We start from the raw sequence: 20,946 nt of genomic DNA, 5'->3' as shown, positions 1-20,946 counted from the left end.
GTACATTTTATTTATTCACCCACTAACCAGAATAATAATTATCATTAGCAATTGATAATTAATTTAATTATTTGCACGAGGTAAAATTTGTAAATTACCTTTGTCTCGCTAATTATTCTACGTTATTACATTAATTATATCATTGCAAAATAGATATTGGATGATGATACATTAGATATAATTAATATTATTGGTTATCTTACAAATGAATCATCGAATAACACAGATATTACAGTGAAGCCATTGCCTAAAGCCCACCTACTGTTCTATCATGCGTTTCAAACGTTTAAATGTTTGCTTAACATTCAATCAATAATAATAATTACTGACACACAAATTTGTTTTATCGAATTATTATTCTATTGATTTTAAACTCACCACTTGTAAAAGTTCATTCATAAACTTTTAATTTTTCTATTTATTTTATTTTATATTCAGAACATACATTTACACTTACACTCAAATAAACTGAGAAATATAAAAAAAAAAAAAATATTTAAAACTCATTAACAGGTTTATTAAATAAACTTACAATTAAACTAAATTAATACCTAGTTAATTACGTTCAAGTTTGCGTAGAACAACCAGCGGCCTCATTATCCGCATTATAATCCTCATTCTCAGCATTCAATATTTCAGTCGCGGAGTGACAGAGTTTTTTGTGTTTGTGAACAAAATAATAGCTCGGAAATTTGCTGCCGCATATTTTACAAGGATAATACTGGACATTTAAATCAAGAAGATGAACTTCCCTTCGTCTTTTATTCTCCGGTCGCTGGAGACTCGAAGCCGAGGAGTTCTCAGTGCCAGTGGGCAAAAGGTGCCTCCTGGCGTGTTTCTTGTAACAATAATGAGACTTAAAAGTATGACGACAATATTCACAGGTGTAATTTCCAGCGGTTTCACTCGACTCAACACTGGATTCATCAAACTCGGAGCGTTGTCTATTGGGTCTTCCATTTTCATCATTCTCCCCAATTATCTCGGATTCTGCGGATGAGTTTGCACTGGCTGGTTGACTCACTCGCTGCCGAGCACTATTATTATTATTATTATTATTATTATTGTTATTGTTATTATTATTATTATTATTATTATTATTATTATTATTATTATTATTATTATTATTACCACCACTGAAATTGTCAATTAGATTATTGCTCAAGCCATTGTTTGGCTTGGTGTAATTTTCATTCAAAACCCGGTGAAACTTAACCGGGCCGTCGCAACACGCGATATCAAGCACAACACCGCTGGAACTGGTGGTAGCTAAATCATTGCTGGATCTGGAGCTCCCGCTGGACTTGTGCTGCGTTAAATTATCAATATTTATCACCGATATCTTCTCGCTGGTGCTCGGCGAGGAATTGACAGTCCTTTGAGCTGAAGTCAAATCATCCTGCTCCTTTTTATTTAAATTTTTTTCTTCAGGCTTGCTCCCACGCAACTTGTCTTTTAATTTGGAGGTCGACACGATGTTAACCGGGCTGTTGGACCTCTCTCGGTATTTTTGAGCTCGCTCTGGTGTAAAAATTGAAGATGAAGGCTCTGGAGAGTTGACTCTGTGCAAGAATAATTATTATTTTAAATAAACTGCTGTTGAAAATTAAACTAAACTAATTTGGTTTGAAGAAAAAATTTTAAATTAAAAATAAAAAATTCCACTGACCGGAAAGCTGTTGAAGTTTCTTGAGGACTCTGGATCACTGGAATCCTCGGTGGAAGTTGCAAACTTGGAAGAAGAGGAAACCCGGCTGATGAATAGAGACTCGATTGGGGCCAGCAAACAGAAGGACCGACCCCAAGTCTGTTGGGAACTGGTCTCAGGATAGTTGGACTTGAAGTTTGCGGCAGCGGTGGCGGTGGAGCTGGACCGCGGAGTCGAAGCAGCGCTGCGCGACATTGTTCAAGTGCACCTGGCATGTGCAATAAATGAGTCGCTAATAATACGCTGTAGATGTTGTCTAGGGTCACTTCCAAGCGGCCGGTGTACATGTAGTTTAATAGAGGAGCAAATGCTTCACCACCTGATTAAAAAAAAATTATAATTAATATTTTTTTTTTTTTTTTTTAATTGATATTTTTCAAAAAAAAAAAAAAATTAATTTAAATCAAAAAAAAAAATTGAATTAATATTTTTCGAAAAAAAAAAAAAAAAAAAAAAAAATTAATTTAAATTGAAGAAGAAAAAATTAATCAAATTTAATTACAATTGAAGAAAAAAAAATTTTTGATAAAATTAAATAAAAAAAATTCAAAATTATAATTTTGATATTTAAAATTTGAAGCAATATTTACCAACAGAAGAAACAGAAACTGATGTAATAGGATTTGGAGAATCTCCAGTAACACGAGATGCGCTGGATGAAGTTGTTGATAGTAAAGCCTTTAAATATCCGCTGTGAGCTGCCAGGACACCACGATGAGCCACGAATTGATGTTCTCCGTCATTTCCCACCCGTATTACAGTGTCAGGTGGTGAAAGTGTCTCCAAGTGAGAGTAATTTTCTTCACCGAACCAAGCTCTGTACAAACTATACATTTTAATTTTTAATTATTAAAAAATCATTTTTTAAAATAGCATTTTCATTAATAAAACAAATAATAACAAAGGTGTTTTTTAGCACACGCGAGTTATAAGCCGGAGGACACGTTGTAATCAAGCAGGTCGCGATCGTGATTTGAACGCCGGCAGCGAGTGCAAAAGCGGTTTGCGAAGCACCCCACCAGCAACCCTCAAGTACTCACGGGGTAAGAACCGCCCCCGAAGCCCAGATTGGCCGTTGCTGTGACACGTGTACAAGACTCGCGTTCCACCGTGCGATATTTTATTTTTAAATTTTCTTTTGCTTTTTTTTTTTAAACAAATTCTCGAACTAATTCATATCAACTCAACATTTTTGTTGTTTTTCAATTATTTATTTAAAAAATCATGGTCGCTCTTTTACATTCCATAATTTTTGTGCAATGTTTGAGTAACATTAAGTCATATGTTGTACACATGTGTACTTTTGACAGCGGTGTGTCTCAATTTTAAATATTTTTGATAATTTGCAAACATTGCAGGAATTTATTTATTTTTTTAAGGAAATAATTTTTTTATTTTTTTTTTTTTTTCGTTTTTATAATTAAAAATATCCTCTTCGTAATTACTTAGGACTGTCGTAGATTTTAGGACGAGTATCCTCATCGATATCAGCATCAGTGAATCATGAGGTACAGTTTCTATTCCAGCCGTAAGCGTTTCTCGTGTTGGCTAATAAACAAACGCGAGAACCACCGGTGAATATAACGACGATTACGCACATTTCCCCAGAGAGGATGATACTCGGCAGAGCTTGAAAGCTCCCTTACCCCTCGGCGCCCTTATTCTCTGGAAATCGCTAACCATCGCCGATTACCGTCTACCGAGGACGATTGTCCTCATGACAAAAGAAAATATTTGCCAATCAACTTTTTGTTTTCTTTCATCGGCATCATTTTTTATTCTGAAAATAAATTCGCTAAAATATAAATTTAAATTAAAACTAGTAATTATAAAACTTTCAGGATTTATGGAGTATCAATAAGAAAAATTTTTTGTTATTTATAGCACCAAAATTCTCAATACATAATTAAGAAATGACCTTGTATCTTGTGAATTATTAACATTTTTCAAGATTTAAGCTCATCTCGATGTTACACTCATCAAGACCTTTCATTTGAGTACCCACATCAATTTTTCATATATTTTATATATTTATATATATTATATATATATGTATATATGAAAAATATATCAAAAATGCATGTGGGTACTCAAATCAAAGCTCTTGATGAGTGTAACATCAGGATGAGCTTATATCTTTAAAAACGTCAATATTTAAGAAAGTACCGCGCAATTTAACAAAAGTATAGATTATTGTGACAGCCATAATTGTACTTTTGAATTATATTTTATACTGAATGAGCAATATTAAAATAAAAAATAGTAATTTTATTGGGTATTCTTGTTGAAGTTTAAGTTGAGTTGTCAGACACCGTTGGGACAATCGGCAGGCCTTAAACACACACTGTAAAGTGCCCCAGGTTATCTCAGCAGTAGCAGCCGTATCAACTCTACTTGGCTAATATAACAGAAATGAAAAAATTCACCAAGAGAAGAAGAACTCTCGGTTTAATGCCCTGTTCGGTTTAAACAAGCTGAGCAAACACTTTTCACGATATTACCAGTCAGCCAGCACACTGACTTTAAGAGTTTTATTATATATCTTAAATTTATCATCCTCGCTCTAGAATCTCCAATTTTATATTTCGAAATTCAAACCTAGAATTTATAAATTTAACATTGACACAAAAAGAAGATAAAATATAAAATAATAAATTACCTTCTCAGATAGATAATTTGATGATCCAGCGGTAAAATAACTGAAAACTTGCTAAACAATTACAAGAGTGTATTTAAAATGCCAGTGCAAGTGAATAAATCTAAATTTGAGGGCCATGGCAAATGGCCGGTTAAATTAAATGTTGGTCCATCCACCGTCAGAAGCAGAACCTGGAGCTGGAGCTGGAATATAGCAGTGGGAGTGGAAGCGCCGAGATGAAAACACCCAGTTGAGTCGAGTAATACAGCGGACGAGCTAATTAGCGTCTTGATTTACTTAATCCCAATTAATGCTCAACTACCACAGCCTCCGTCTCAGTCTCGCGAGCATTGAATAGCACAGAGCACAGAGCACTCGGTACTTTGCCAAGCAAATAACGGATTATACGTACTGTTAAACGTTAACCTTCGCAAAGCTAAATTAATATACCGTATATATAATGTTCGTCATTCCTGAAATCACAGAGATGAATATTTGTTTAATCGTTTTAATTGATTAAATATTGTACAGTTTTGTAATAATTATTTTTATTTATTTATTTGCTCCAACATCCAGCTTTGATCGCTCTCGTTTTAAAAAGATTGTTTTTATTTGAATTTCGGTAATGTACTGACGATGCGCTGCAAGCATTACAAGGGAATATTTTACCCTACTGATAAGCCACCTCCCTAATTGACAGATGTTATTTGCTCACTTGTTTATGTAGATGTATATATATAATGAGTGGGCAAGGGCAACTGGCGGCGTGCTAATACCGATAGAGAGTAATCAACCATCAGAGCTTTGACCGATCAACTATTTTCATGTCAAATCACATAAATTGTGTGACATAAAATTGATTATTTAGTTTTTGAGGTACTTCCTGTCCAATTATAAATATCGCAGACCCCGGGGAATTTTAATGGACACGACATGTGGATCACCAATCTGCAGTTTGAAATTTTAATTATTTTCAGTTTAAAATTTATTATAATTATTTAGGCTGCATTCGAAAACTATCTCTAGATACATAATTGAGAAATGGGCTTGTATCTTGTGAAATATTGACATTTTTTAAAATATAGCTCATTAACAGCTCATCCCGATGTTACACTCATCAAGAGCTTTCATTTGAGTACCCACATCAATTTTTCATATATATATATATATATATATATATATATATATATATATATATATATATATATATATATATATATATATATAAATATATGAAAAATTGATGTGGGTACTCAAATGAAAGCTCTTGATGAGTGTAACATCGGGATGAGCTTATATTTTTTAAAAAATGTCAATATTAAGAAAGTACAATGCAATTTTACAAAATTTTTTTTTTTATAAATAAAAAAAAAAATATGATAAAGCGTCCCATAAATTTTTGACAATAAAATAAAAATTTCTTGAAATTTGAATTTGATTAAAAAAAATTTAATTCGCTCCAAAATTATCTTTCTACGTTTTTAAACTATAATTTTTTACAATATCACATCAGTCTAATTACTACAATACTTTTATATATATATATATATATATATATATATATATATATATATATATATTCAGTTAATTAAATATAAATATAAATCCAATAAATAAATTTATATTTTTAATATTATTTTTGTTATTTACAAGCAGAAGTATATTCGATTTATTTTTATTGTCATTTTTTATTTACTTTATCGAATTCGGTATTTCCTGGTATGTAACTTAAACAAACGCCGCTACACATATTTGTTTTTTTATTTACAAATCCAAAAAAAATAAATAAAAATATAATTGGATGAAAATAATTAAAGCAAATAATTGATTCGTCAATAAATATAAATAAATAAAAATAAATAAACAATAATTGTCAATAAACATACGCCGGATGATTAATTTGGTAGAGGATGAAAAATCCCAGTGGGTATAACTCGCGATAAAAGAGAGAAACAGAAAAAACAAAGCGTTGGATAAAGACAGCGAGTAGTTGTTTGCTTTTAATCATTTTTTCTGCATTGACGGTGCGTAAATCTCATAAATATATAAATACACGAAAAACCTTCTATCAAAGTAAATTATTTAATAACTCAATTATCTTACGGCTAATTGAGCTAATAATTGACTAACATATTTTTTTTAATTTTTTTTTTTTTTCTTATTTTTTTCCCCACTGAAAAATTATTCTGCTACATAAATTACGATCAATTCGCTTAAAAACGTGTCGCTGAATTATACGTACTTTATATTACTTATTATTTGTAACAGAGCGCTACATTATATCCGATTAAAGCCGAGCGTAAACCTTCTCATCCTCTTCTTTAATATCTTCACGAGTTAAATCAAAGAGAATATTTTATCAGCTGGCCCAGCCAATTTTATATTCCTTCTGAATCGTTTATTACCGACTTCTGTTAATCCGCACTTGCTCGTCATCAGTAATTACAATAATTTCCAAAGCTTAAATTCACACACTCTTTATATCATCTTCACCTTCCTACTACGTCCGTTTAATACTCAGCCTGAAAGTTATAAATAATTGTTAATTATAAAAATTAAAAACCACAATAGTAAAGTTCATTTTTATTCATTAACTCATTCCTGTTTGATAAAACATTTAAAGTGATTCTTCAGCCCCTTTTTACTTTCCGCACTCAACGGTGCTTGCTTAATTACCAGGATCTCCCAGTGCATTTCATCCATTTACGTACTCCATTATTATCTTTTTTTTTTTTATCTCTTTTGTTCCGTTTAATCATAGTCCAACCTCATTGATAAGTGTGTTTTAAATTTAAATTGTTGCTTAATTTTTTTTTTTTTTTATTTTATTTAATCTTCAAGTCGCTTTTGTAAAATTTGTTTAGATCTGAAAAAAAAATTTATATTAATTAATTAATTAGTGAAAAAAATCTACTAAATAAATAGACATATAATTATGAATTATGAAAAATTATTAAAAAAATTTTATGAGCTCAATTATTTTTGTTTTAATTAAATCAGTTTATTTATTTATTTTTTTTAGTATATGTCAGAAATTAAATTATATAATTAAGAGACTAAGAAAAATTTTTTTAAAGAGTTTTTAATAGTTTGTTGGTTTTATGAATTTATTCCGTCAAATTTGTCCTTAAAATTATTTTTAATTGATTCTGTGATAGCACTAGTATTTTTTAAATTTATTGAAAAAAAGTATCCAAACTATGGATACTGTAATTAAAAATAACTAGGGCCAAAATTATTCAAATGTTTAATATTATTGGTCCTACAAAAAAATTTTTCAAAATTTAATTTTATAAAAAAATATTTCTAATTATTTTTTAAAAAACCGATATTTTTACTGTAATTTCAAAATTAAATTTCACAATCAAAAATTTCAAATTTTTTGATAATAATAAATCTTATTTTTGAAATTACAGCAAAAGTATTAATTAAAAAAAAAAAAAAAAAAAAAAAATCATAAACTTTTTTTTTTATAAAATTAAATTTTAAACAACTTTTGTTGGAACAATTTTTTTATTAAAAAATTCAGATTCTGACAGAAAAATTTGGCAGGCAAATAACCTCGGAATCAATCGAACTTGTCAATTAACTTGTCACTTGCGATTGGTATGACACCGAGGCACCCACCAGTGAATCCCATCAACTCCCACGTGAATAAATTTTTTTACCCTTCTATTTATTCAATCACTGTTATGCGCATAACATTATTATTTAATAGGACTAAAAGCCTCTGTACTATTAAATATTTACGGGTATATATAAATATATAAATATATAAACATATTTATACTCCAAATTAATATTTAATCAGTGCTCGGGTGAAGAAAAAAATTAGCCAGCTCCGTAAAAAATTATTCTCCTTTCTTCGTAAGCATAATGCCGTTTCTTGTCAGGCGAGTAAGCGAGAACTTTTTAATTGGGTATCCTTAATTAGTTAACTAGTGGTATCTCGCTAATTATTCTGTTTCTCCGTCTGCAACTCCTTCATTTTTAGTTTAAACATACTCTCAATTTAAAGTTTGCTTTATTGGTTTTGTTTAATTTTTTTTTTCTTCCCCTATCTCAATTCTCCGTTTATTAATTATCAGTATTAATAATTAAACGTTTTTTTAATTATTTTTAAATACAAACACAAGTAAGTAAAATTGGCCAATCTCTCAAGGATGTTTACTTGAAATAAAATAAAATAAAAATTTTTTTCGATGATAATAATAATATAATAAGAGCATAAAATTAAATGTTAAAATTGTTTAATAAATAGTGTGAGACTGTCTTGTTACAATTTTATATGTTTAAAGACTAATTATTATCATTATGTTAGTGCAAATATACTCGCATGACAATAATAATCCCACTTTTTCCAATAAATATAACTACTTGGAAAAAATTCATATAATGTTTAAAAAAAAACTGTTAAAATCACAGTATATTTTTACTTTGCATGTTTATGAAATCCGATTTTAAAAACTGATAATAAACATTTACTGTTATTGCTATGTAAATTTTTGTGAGCATTGCAATAAAATTAAAGCCCTCGCAATAATTATTTATGAATATTTAGAGCCTCAATTATTTACGACATAACACTAGAGTTGTAAATTTTATTTTAATTGTTAATTTTTTTAAATGCAATTAAAATTTATTCCATATAAAATTTCATGAAAATTAACTATCAAAATTGGCTTTTTTTTTTTCACTGCATTGACACTTTAAATCAATACAAAGTTTTAAGCTCTGAAATTTTAATTAATGATAATTTAATATGATAAGTATTTAGGTTGCATTCGAAAATACTCTCTCTAGATCCATAATTAAGAAATTACATTGTATCTTCTAAAATAATTATATTTCTAACAATATAAGCTCATCCCGATGTTACACTCCTCAAGAGCTTTCATTTGAGTACCCACATCATTTTTTCATATATTTTATATATATATATATATATATATATATATATATATATATATATATATATATATATATATATATATATATATATATATATATATATATATATATATATATATATATATATATATATATATATATATATATATATATATATATATATATATATATATATATATATATATATATATATATATACTAGTTGTTATTCGCCCGCTTCGCTGGGCATTTTATAGAATTGTATTTTTAGATTTAAACTTGAAATTTAATTAGAGTATTGTTTTGACTTTCACAAATTCCAAATTTCATCGAATTAGCATATACCTTTTATCCATGTAATTATTCCAGCTAATATTCATTGTAACTTTCAATGTGCAATCATTATAATGTTTGCGTGGCTTTTTTTCAAAGATGAATAATAATTGACACGAAGAAAAAAATTTGAAATGAGAATTTGGAGCCTATAGGAGCTATAGCTTGGAAATTAAAAAATTTAAATGTTAACACCCGCCTTCGCAAACCCCTGTGAGGTGAGCTATCATAAAATTTGCCCATCGACTTTTTCTACATCTCTTACAGAAGATTCCTACCAAATTTGGAGTCGACAGGAGCTATAGTTTTAAAAACGGGAATCTTTCATTATTAACGCCCCCGCAATCCTCTTTGGGGTAGAATATCGTAAAATTCATTCATAAATTATTTTTTCATCATTTACAGAAAATTCCTACAAAATTTGGAGTCTGTAGGGGTTATAGCTTGAAAATTAAAAATTTTGATTGTTAATATCCACCCCCGCAACCCTCTGGGGGGGGGGGTGAGATATCGTAAAATTCATTCATAAATTATTTTTTCATCATTTACAAAAAATTCCTACAAAATTTGGAGTCTGTAGGGGTTATAGCTTGAAAATTAAAAATTTTCATTGTTAAAAGCCACCCCCGCAACCCCCTGTGGGGGTGAGATATCGTAAAATTCGTTCATAAATTATTTTTACATCATTTACAGAAGATTTCTACCATATTTAGAGTCGATAGGACCTTTAGCTTAAAAATTAAAAATTTTCATTGTTCAAAGTCACCCCCGCAGCCCCCATGGGGGGGGGGGGTGAAATATCGTGAAATTCATTCATAGATTATTTCTACATCTCCTACAGAAGATTCCTACCAAATTTGGTGTCGATAGGAGCTATAGTTTAAAAACGGGAATTTTTCATTGTTAACGCCCCCGCAACCCCCCTTGTGGGTGGAATTCCGTAAAATCCGTTCTTAGCTGACCTCTACTCGGCGAAAGGAATATTCCTACCAAATTTCAAGTTTCTAGGTCTGATGGTTCCCGAGATATCGTGATGAGTGACTATATAGATAGGAATCTCTTATATATATATATATATATATATATATATATATATAGATATATATATTATATATATGTAATATACATGAAAAATATATAAAAAATGCATGTGGGTATTCAAATGAAAGCTCTTGACAAGTGTAACATCGGTATGAGCTTATATCTTTAAAAATATCAATAGTTAAGAAAATACAGTGCAATTTAACAAGAGTCATTATTTAATTAAGTAAAATTTAATTTATTTTTGTAAAAAATTTTAGTGTAAAATTTTTTACAAAACTCTATTTAAAAAAAAATTATAAAGTAATAATAATATTAATAAAAGTAATAAAATTCTATTTACAGAAGGTGGAAGACAACTGGGTCCACATACATGTGTGATATGTAAATCCATAGTTGAAGGAGGAAATCAAAGTCGTGCTTTATCTCGAAGTCATGCGTCCCAATACGGATTGCGTGAAGATCAAGTCCAGCCAGGATCGCGTGTTTGCAATACCTGCAGATGTAAAGCCGTGAGAGGTCGATACACTGCTTGTCCGCTTCCTGGGTGTCCGAATGTCAGTAACTCGAGCGCGAAAACGCGAGTGAAGCGACTGCGTGCTTTGCCGTCCAAGTGGATGGAATTGCCCGCAGAAGTCTGGGAGCCTGTTGTCCAGGAGTTTCAGATTCCGAACAACGCTACCAAGTGCTGTTCGGCGTGCTTCAACAGGATATCTCGTCGACTGGCGCCTCACTTGACCGCTGGAGCTGACGCCTCTGAGGACAGCTCGGAATCCTCGACTCGGCAGCAATGGACTGAGGAAGAACTTAAGCTGCTGAAACGCGCGCTTAAAGAACACGCGACGAATTGGCAGAAAGTTGCTGAGATGATTCCTGGCAAGTCGAATAATCAGTGTAAGACTTACTATCTCACCTATCGCAAGAAGCTAGGGCTTGATCAAATTGTCACGGAGTACTATGAGGCTAGGGGAGAAGATTTCAGGAGGCCTTTTTTAACGGATGAAGAAGAAAGCGGTAGTAGTACAAGTAGCTGCGATGAATTGGCTGTAAGTATTTTAGTTTTATTAATTTTTTTAATACATAATAATAATTTAGAATTTTTTAGAAAACAAACTATATCGTTTTTCGGCCATAAAAATTTAAGACACATTTTTCTTTTTATTTAATTTTTTTTTCATGGTGGATTTAAAAAAATTTGTAAAATTCCAGATTTATACTTTTTTTTTTATTAAAGTTTAAAAATATAAAATAAATAAATAAATAATTTAATATTCTATAAATTGATTTTCAAAAAATTTCAATTTAAAAAAAAATCAAATCTGCATTTTTTTACTTTTTAATTAAAAAATTAATTAATTCATATTTTTCAAAATCCGCCACAACTAAAAATAAAAAAAAAAAAAATTTGAATAAGTATATTTTTCAATTTTTTATGGTCAAAAAACAATAAAGGTCCTTATTTTAAAAAATTACCAAAAAATCAATGAAATAAAATAATTACATATGGGAAAAAAAAAAAAAAAAAAAATCAACGAATCAAGAGAAAAATTTTTTAACCAAGAAAATAATTTCGAAGAATTTCATTGTTTTAAATCAGGATAAAAAATTTTAAAATCAAGTAAAATTTCTTTAAACCAAGAAAAATTTTTTGGTTTAAGAATTTGTCTACTTAATTCAATTTTTTTTTGTGTACACATTAAACTAAATAAAAATTTTTTTCAGGTGCATGATTCTAGTGATACTGCAAGCGCAGGTAGCCCTGCGAACATAATTTCCAGCAGTACAGCGCCGACATTAGTGGCATCAGCGAGTTCGACAAAACAAAAAATGATATTCCCGGAGAATACAGCAGACATTAGAATTTCGCTAGTACCACCAGTAGCAGCAGCATCGTCTTTGCAGCAACCTTCAACTGGAGGCGGAGCAGGTCAGCCAGCAGCAAACAGCCGCGAGGACTACGACAGTTCTGCTACGGTGAGTTAACACTTTTTTTTCGACATATTTTTTTTTCCGCGTTGATACTCTCGGATGGGTCTGATAGAGATTCAAAACTTGTTTCAGGAGACGGCGGACGAAGGTCAAGGTAACGCTGAGCTTGAAAGTACGGGTGGTGTCACGGTGACGCAGTCTTCAACGGCCAACACCAGTACGCTGATACAATCCCAACAGCCCCAACAGACTCAACAGCCTCAGCCTCCACCACCACCCCCGCCGCCTGGCCACTCACCACCGACAACAGCCAGCAGTACAAATCCTCTTACTGTTAAAGATCTGATGCTTGGAGTGATAGAGATGCAGCTTAAACGCAATAACGTCAGTCCAGCTGGTCCTCCAGGTTCGACATCTAGCTCTGGGTCTTCGTCCATGTCAAACATCCTCAAGGCTGATCATAGGAATGACATTACTTTTGTTCGCGAGTTCAAACCTGCCTCCAGCATGCCCTCTACTGCAATTTCCAATAGAGATTCTAATTTAGCGACTCTTTCCGTTGTTTCCTGTCATCGTTCAGCTCCCAGCCCTCAACAAATTGGTAAAACTTTTTTTTTTAATATTTTAATCACTTCAAGGATCATTCTGGTTCCAATGCTCGAAAAAAAAAAAAAAAAAAAAAAAAAAAAAAAAAAACTATCTTATTAAAAGAATAAGCAATATTTTGTAGCCAGTGTATTTATAAAAAATTTTTCATAGTCATATCTGAAAACTAGACACTTGGAGCTACAATTTGCTTTTTTTTTTTTTTTTTCTTTACGATCATTTTCCTCGGAGTTATAGCTCGTTGAAAATCACCCAAAAATTTATAATTTTTTTTATATCGTTTAAAATTTTTTTTTTAATTAAAAAAAAAAAAAAAATCTTACCTAAAGTCAGTTAGCAATTAACCTTTTCAAAAATGTAATTTTTTTCCACTCGAAAATTTACATAAAAATCGTAAAATAATATAATTACAAAAAACTTTTTTTTTTTTTTTTTTTTTCAAAAGGTACAAATTAGAATGATCCTATAAATAATTTAGAAATTAACTAAATTAACAAATTTATTTTTTTAAAATTTAGGTCAAATGCAAGCAACAATAACACCGTGCCCACCACCGGTGCAGAGCTCCCAGCCGCAATCATCGGACATGCTTCCCAAGGAAGGTCTAGTAGTGATGCAAGTCCAGCAAGCATTACGAGAAACCGAAGGGACCCTGGACTTGAGTATAAAAAAGCCGCGTCAGCAGCCACCACCCCAGCCCCAAGAATACAACCACACTCACCCGGCTCACAAGCCCCCAGTATCTCTGTACCGGCCAGAGCCTTCTCCAGGTTACTACCACCACCCTCACTCAGAGCAAGGCCGCGGGGCCAAGAGTCCTTTAATCTACGCTTCATCTCCTCGCCCCCAGGCTCCGATAACACCCAAGATGAACAAAGTAACCGCGACGCCTCCTCACCCGAAGCTGTCTCCCAAGTTGAGCACCATCGGGCCAGCTCACAAGGGTGGATCAATAACCCACGGAACCCCGGTTCCCAGCGCGCGGTACGAAGGTCTTCTCCGGCAAATAACTCCTCCGGGAAACGCCGGGTCAGCCGGGTCGTCTGGAGGAAATCCCGCGCCGAAAGAGTCTGGCTCGATCACCCAGGGCACTCCAGTTCATCCGTTTACAGTTTCTCTGGACAAGCGGAATCCTATGTACGACTATCACCGGCCAGTCCGACACTCTCCAGCTACGACAAACGTTCCGTGTCAGACTCAAGGTGTCGTTGTCACTCACAGCAATCAGTACAACTCATACCCCTCGCGACCGCCTCCTAGTTACACCATGGAGCAGCAGTTGTCTTCCCGGCAGATCATAATGAACGACTACATCACCAGCCAGCAAATGCACCAGCGCGGTCGCACCAACAGTAGCGAGACTCCTGGAAAAAGTGAGCCACCACCTTCTTCTGGGCTTTATTACACCAGCACTCCACCACCTCCTCAGTCGCACACGCAGCCTCGCCAAGGAGTTATCCAGCGGCACAATCCGCAGAAGCAGATTCACTATCAACCTCCACCAGCGGGTTTGGAGGCTTTTTCCAGCCTGGTAGATGTCGCGGTGCAGCAACCAAGCCTGCCAGTTCCGCATCCGCATGCTCCACACTCCTCCTCGAGCAGTAGTGGTCATGAGGGCTTGGGAAAAACAATGGCTGATAGATTAATGGCGGACAGGTATGTAGACAACAACAGAGCGTACCGGGAACAGGAGATACGGCTCCAGGAACAGCATCGGTTCGCGATGCAGCATGCGGAGAGAATCCACCAGCAGCAACAGCAGCAGCAGCAGCAGCAGCAGCAGCAGCAGCAGCAGCAGAGGGAACGAGAAAGAGATCTTGCGCACATCCGCGAGAAAGAGGAACAGCAACGGCTGCATCGGGAGAAAGAGATGCAGCAGATGGAACAACGCATGGTTGCTCAGCACCAGAGGGAAAAAGACTTGATGCAGGAACAGCACAGATTTTCTCAGCAGAGGGAGAAGGAGATGCAGCACGAACACATGATGGCCCAGAGGGAGAAGGAACTGAGGGAAGGGGAACACAGAATTGCGCATGCGCAACGGGAGAAGGAAATTCAGCACCAGATGGCGGCACAGAGGGAGAAGGAACATCAGGAACACCGCATGGCCCAGCAGAGGGAGAAGGAGATTCAACAGCAGATGGTGCAGAGGGAAAAAGAGATCAGGGATAAGCAGCAGCAACAGCAGCAGCAGGAACATCGCATGGCGGTCCAGAGGGAACGGGATTTAGCGCACATGCATCAGCAGCAGATGCAGCAGCAGCAGCAGCAGCAGCAACAGCAGCAGCAGCAACAACAGCAGCAGCAGCAGCAGCAGCAGCAACAGCAACAGATGCAGCAGCAGCAACAGCAGATTCAGCAGCGGTATTTGGGAAGGATTGAGGCCGACAGACATCGGCACATGGCTCAGATACGCATTGATCATTTCAGACAGGATCAGATTGATAGAGATAATTCTAGGATTATGGCTAGTGGGTTCCCTTCGGTTTCCAGGGCCCAGCCTCCGCCGCCTCAACCTCCGCCGCAGCAACCTTCTTCTACGAGGGCTCTTGTTTCGGCTACTAATTCCGCTGCTAACTCCCAGCAAGGGGAAGGATCTTCGACGCTCACTGCTGCTAGTCTCATTGATGCTATCATCACTCATCAAATCAATCAGAGCTTTAAGACCACTGGGGGAGCTACTGCGGCGATTAATCCACCTACTAGACCTGGTGATAGACTTTTCCAGGTTTGTCATTTTATTTTAGTTTTTTTTTTTTTTTTTTTTTTTTTTTGTTTGTTTGTTTTTTCAGTACTAATTTTTTTTTTTTTTTTTTTTTTTTTTTTTGCAGAGTTTTCATCGAGATAATCCGCCAGAACCAAATGGTGTGGCTCACAGTCCTGCTGGTGAAGCTGCTGCTGGTAATAGTGCCGCACAAAATGAACCGCCTCAGGATGTTAAAGCTATTACCATTGGAGATCATGTTGATCATATTGTTACCAAGGAATATGCACCGCCTCATGGGTCGTATAGATCATATCCTGGGTAAATAAATTTTTTTTTTGGTTGATCGCTGACTTTTTGAAGAATTTTACGCAATTAGAATTTAAAAAAAAAATATTTTATAGTGACAGGATTTAAAAAAAATTTTTGAATTTTTCTGATCTCTAGATACATAATTAAGAAATGACCTTGTATGTTGTGAAATATTGACATTTTTTAAGATATAAGCTCATCCTGGAGTTACATTCATCGTGACCTTTCATTTAAGTACCCACATCAATTTTTCATATATTTATATATATTATAAATATGTATATATGAAAAATATATCAAAATGCATGTGGGTACTTAAATGAAAGCTCTTGATGAGTGTAATGTCGGGGTGAGCTTATATCTTTAAAAACGTCAATATTTAAAAAGGTACAGTGCAATTTAACAAAAGTCATTATTTAATAAAAACAAAATTTTACTAATTTTTTTTTAGATTTCTTAATGCGTATGATTCTTAGTTCTATTTACAGTGATCAAACTGTAAATAAATAATAGACTAATTTATAAATAACAATAATATTAATTTTGCAGGTACACAATATCTGACGACCAATGGAAGCGCCGTGAAAACGAACCAGAGTCAGCAAAGTCAAGCGACGAGCGTCAGATAATTCGGGTATCTCAATCGCAGCAGCAGAGCTCGACCCCGCAGCAATCGCAGCAGCCGCCTTCATCTGGTAAACAATTCCATTCGGTAGAATCAGTGTCACCTCCCGAGGCAACGACTAACCATTATACAGCGAGACGCTACTATGAATCGACCACTGCCACAACAACTTCAGGGACTCCCTCCAAGCCCCACCTCTCGCCTCTCGACTACGTAAAGAACAAGATAGTCGAAGTAATGCGGACCTCTGAGGATGACAAGCCGGGGTCTGACCGCTCCAGCGGCAACGGGAACGTCGACAAGGACGACAAGCCAGCCGAGAGTCCATCTACTGGCGAAATGGTGATCGATGAGAGTCCTAGTCAGCCTACCCAGCCGCCACCACCAACATCCACCACCTTCTATCCCTACAACGCTCTAGGTGTCCAAGTTCACACCGGAATGCCTCAACCACCGCCTCCATCTGCCACATCGTCTGCCAACGTCTCCAAGTCCGAACACATGCAAGGAGAATTCGTACCTCTGATGTCCGACAAGTATGAACCCCTCTCCGACGAGGACTGATGGGATTCCAATAAAAATCTGTCCAAAAATGATTATGAAAAGCTCTTCGTTCTCGTCAATGTTAATTAGGACCCTCGACATTAAAATATTTTGCTTTTGTACTCAAAATACGCTTCTTTTGCTATAATCTATCTTTTTATTTTAATATTATTTTTCTTCTGTCTGTCTCTATTTTGTTTTTTTTTTTTTTTTCTTTTTTTACTCACTGAATTATATTGGCAACAAATGGATGTGATAACTTTACAAGTTAATTACATATGTGAATAGATTTTGAAAAAACATTTTTACAAAAATGATTCAAGCTTTCAGGCATTTTTAGACAGTATTTTTTTTTTTATATTATTATTGATTTAAATTATTGATAAAAAAATAATTAATTAATAAATTTAAAAAGACAAAATTTTGAGTGTATAGGGTAAAAGACCCAGTTATTGAAACTTGCAATTTTATTTTAAAAAAAAAAAAAAAAAAAAAAAAAAAAAAAAAAAAACAACTTTAATAAATTAAGAAATACAATTAGTAAATTGTAAATTTTCCGAAAATTTGTTTTTTGAGAACATTTCATTTTTTTAATTGGATAGGTCAGTGTTAATATTACTATTGATTTAAATTATTGATAAAAAAATAATTAAATAATTATTGAAACTTGCAATTTTATTATAATTAAAAAAAAGAAAGAACTTTAATATTAATGAATTAAATATTAATTAATTAAATTTGTAAAAATATTGATTAATAATTAAATTGTCGAGAATAAACATTCTGACAGAAGCGCGCGAAGCGCGTTCGATTTTCTAATTGGTTTAAATAATTAATAAAAAAAAATAATTAAATAATAAATTTAAAAAATATCAAAAAATTTATAATTTAAAAATTTTATTTATTAATTTATTGGAGTTTTTTTTTTTTTTTTTTAATTAAAATAAAATTACAAGTGTCAATAACTTTTGAAAATAAATAATTTTTGTCTTTTTAAAATTATGAATTTAATATACTTCAAAAATCAATTATTTAAATTGTATGATATAAAAATATTTCAAAATTAAATAATATAATTATTTAATAAGAATTACTGTCTAAAAAAAAGCCAAAAAAGTGGTTTTTTTTTATAAATATTATTAATATCCGTCTTTTAGACGAATTTAAGTCACGTTATTTTTGTTTTTTAACTTTACCATTTTATTTATAATTACTGTAATTAATAATTATTATAATTGTTTTTAGAATTATTTTGTGGAATGATAATATTTTATTTGTTATCTTTTTTGTGTAAATTTATTTTATTATTTTCTAAAAAAAAAAAAAAAAAAAAAAAAAGTAATTAAAAAAAAAAATTAAATAAAATCATTCCATAAAAACATTCTTATGATCAATTATAAAAACGAAAATAATAATAATTAATATGAAAACCACGGACGCTAAAGCTAAAGCTTTAATGCACGGCATGAAAGCCAAATTTAAAGTTAAATTTATGTATAATTAAATTAGTTGTACTACTATTAATAACAATAATAATAATTAAACAGTTAATGATAAAATAATGAATAATAAATAATTAATTATAAATGAATATTATTTCCAAATTAAGGAAGAAATTTTTTTTTTGTAAATACACATAGATATCGTTATGATAATCATAATAATAATAATAATAATAATAATAATAATAATAATAATATTAATCATAACATTAATAATTAATGTTAAAGGTGTGCGTGTTTTTATTTTGAATACGTCTGTGATGAGTACCAGTGTGGATAATTATAATTTTACTGATGAGAAAAAAAAAAAAAGAACAAGTGTTAGTTATCTGCTGGTAATTACAATTACTAATTGTACACTTATTTCTTTCTTTATATACATATAAATAAAACTATAAATATTATGAAAAAATTAAAACTGGTTAAAATAATAACGTTGTAAATAGTTGATAGTTTTTAAGACGAACAATTAAGTAAATAAACTTAGATATATATTTTAGTGTAATAAGTACATACTAGGTACATTAGATATAGAAAGTTTTAAAAACAGGTAGAAAATAAATAAAATAAATAAATAAAAAAAAAAAAAAAAACGTTTAAATAAAATAAAAAGTAACAATTGACGAACTGACTAGGGAACTTTCAGATACGTTCTCTTTACGAATGGATTAAAATTATTAATTGATTAATTAATATTATTATTTAATAAATAAAAAATAAAATAATGATAATTATTTGCTGATAATAAATTACATTAACTGTCAATAACTACGAATAAATGTGAATTTTTATTTTATTTTATTGTCATTAATTTAACAAATATCCATTATCACTCTCAATTATTACGCACTTAACATTGACATTTACCTTTTTATACAGCCTAATTTTATATTTCCACTACTTTTTATTTATAGAAAAAAAAAAAATATTCGTGTGGACTGCGCCCTGTTATGCTTTCTTTTTTTATTTTTCAAATTAGCAAACATCTGAATTTTTTTTATTTTTATTACAAATAAATTGTAAAAAAAAAATTTTTTATTTTTTTAAATTAACATTAAAAAAAAAATTTTATAATTGTTTAATTCAAATTAAAAGAGAAATTTCCCTTTTTTTTAATTAAAATTTAAGAAAAAAAAAAATCACTTTTTTTTTTATTAAAATTATAAAAAAAATTCTCTCTGTTTTTAATTTAAATTAAAAAAAAAAAATTTAGTTGTTTTTAATTAAATTTAAAAAAAAAAATAATTTAATTATAAAAATTAAAAAAAAAAATTTTTTTTACTTTTTTAAAATTAAAAAAAAAAAAAAAAATTTCACTTGTTTTTAATTAAAATAAAAAAAAAATAGTTTAGTTATTATAAAAATAAAAAAAAATAAAATTTCACTTTTTTTTTAATTAAAATTAAAAAAAAAAAATTTCACTTTTTTAATGAATTAAAATTTTTTTTAAAAATAATTCAGTTATAAAAATTTACAGATGTTTGTTAATTTTATCCTTTAATTAAAATAAATTTTAAATTACTATAATTAATTTAACCGCCAATTGTTTTAAATAAAAAAAAAAAAATTCTATAGTTTTATTGTAATAATTAAAAATTAAAATATTGTTGATAAAACCAAGGGACCGGTGCCTTTTACTGCAGCTGTAAAATAATAACTAATAATAATAATAATAATAATAATAATTATTATTATTATTATTATTGTTTAATTAGAATTTTCTTTATCCGTACCGTGTCTTATATTGCAATAATCATTTAAAAAAATTATTTGATCGTTCAATCGGAGTTTAATTGTCAAATGCCAAGTTTTAATTAATAAAAACTTTTTTATGCTTCCAAAACCGTGATCTAAGGTACTGCATCCAATTAATAAGTACTTAAGCTCTAATAATAAATTAAGAGAACGAATCTATCACTGCTATTGCTCCAAAATGACTAAAAATAAATTTGAAAAAAATAAATTTAAATAAAATTAAATAAGACATAGACTAGACACGTAATTATATTGTTACAATTGTACCTATGCGATTATAAATTATAATTAATAAAAAAGCTTGGTCACGATCAGTTTTTCAGTTGATCGTTAAAAAAGGCTGTATATTTAAAACTAAAT

The 20,946-nt window shown here is 31.3% G+C and overlaps 2 protein-coding genes across 11 annotated transcripts in view; one reads left to right on the top strand and one right to left on the bottom strand.

The window, feature by feature from the left end:
- The window catches only part of Smr (nuclear receptor corepressor smrter), a 64,539-nt gene extending 45,115 nt beyond the window's left edge, over positions 1–19,424 (top strand). For 9 of the 10 annotated variants that reach the window (XM_074252110.1, XM_074252112.1, XM_074252109.1 and 6 more), the window contains 6 exons: positions 10,956–11,656; positions 12,333–12,584; positions 12,672–13,140; positions 13,664–15,873; positions 15,977–16,170; positions 16,711–19,424. In XM_074252110.1, the coding sequence (XP_074108211.1) occupies positions 10,956–11,656; positions 12,333–12,584; positions 12,672–13,140; positions 13,664–15,873; positions 15,977–16,170; positions 16,711–17,350 (4,466 nt within the window). In that variant the 3' untranslated portion in view covers positions 17,351–19,424. The remainder of the gene's footprint in view (positions 1–10,955; positions 11,657–12,332; positions 12,585–12,671; positions 13,141–13,663; positions 15,874–15,976; positions 16,171–16,710) is intronic. The other variant, XM_074252113.1, reaches the window with a different exon arrangement.
- On the bottom strand, positions 5–2,931 carry LOC141533306 (uncharacterized). The gene is made up of 3 exons (XM_074252115.1): positions 2,299–2,931; positions 1,670–2,027; positions 5–1,562 (listed from the first exon to the last, which is right to left on the bottom strand). Exons 1-3 carry the CDS (start codon positions 2,540–2,542, stop codon positions 566–568), a joined length of 1,599 nt encoding a protein of 532 aa, XP_074108216.1. The 5' UTR covers positions 2,543–2,931; the 3' UTR covers positions 5–565.
- Positions 19,425–20,946: the final 1,522 nt, after the last annotated feature.

This window comes from Cotesia typhae, unplaced genomic scaffold (assembly GCF_013202065.1).
Source record: "Cotesia typhae breed Kobodo isofemale line unplaced genomic scaffold, CoteBio_Ctyphae contig_83, whole genome shotgun sequence".
Classification (NCBI taxonomy): domain Eukaryota; kingdom Metazoa; phylum Arthropoda; class Insecta; order Hymenoptera; family Braconidae; genus Cotesia; species Cotesia typhae.
Note: the sequence above shows the minus strand (reverse complement) of the source record. Positions and strands in the feature narration are given on the sequence as shown.

Coding starts and splice junctions, on each gene's coding strand:
- LOC141533306 (XM_074252115.1), bottom strand. CDS start 2,542: ATGTATAGTTTGTACAGAGCTTGGTTCGGTGAAGAAAATTACTCTCAC. Junction 2,028..2,298: donor AGTTTCTGTTTCTTCTGTTG/GTAAATATTGCT, acceptor TTTTTTAATCAG/GTGGTGAAGCATTTGCTCCT. Junction 1,563..1,669: donor GAAACTTCAACAGCTTTCCG/GTCAGTGGAATT, acceptor ATTCTTGCACAG/AGTCAACTCTCCAGAGCCTT.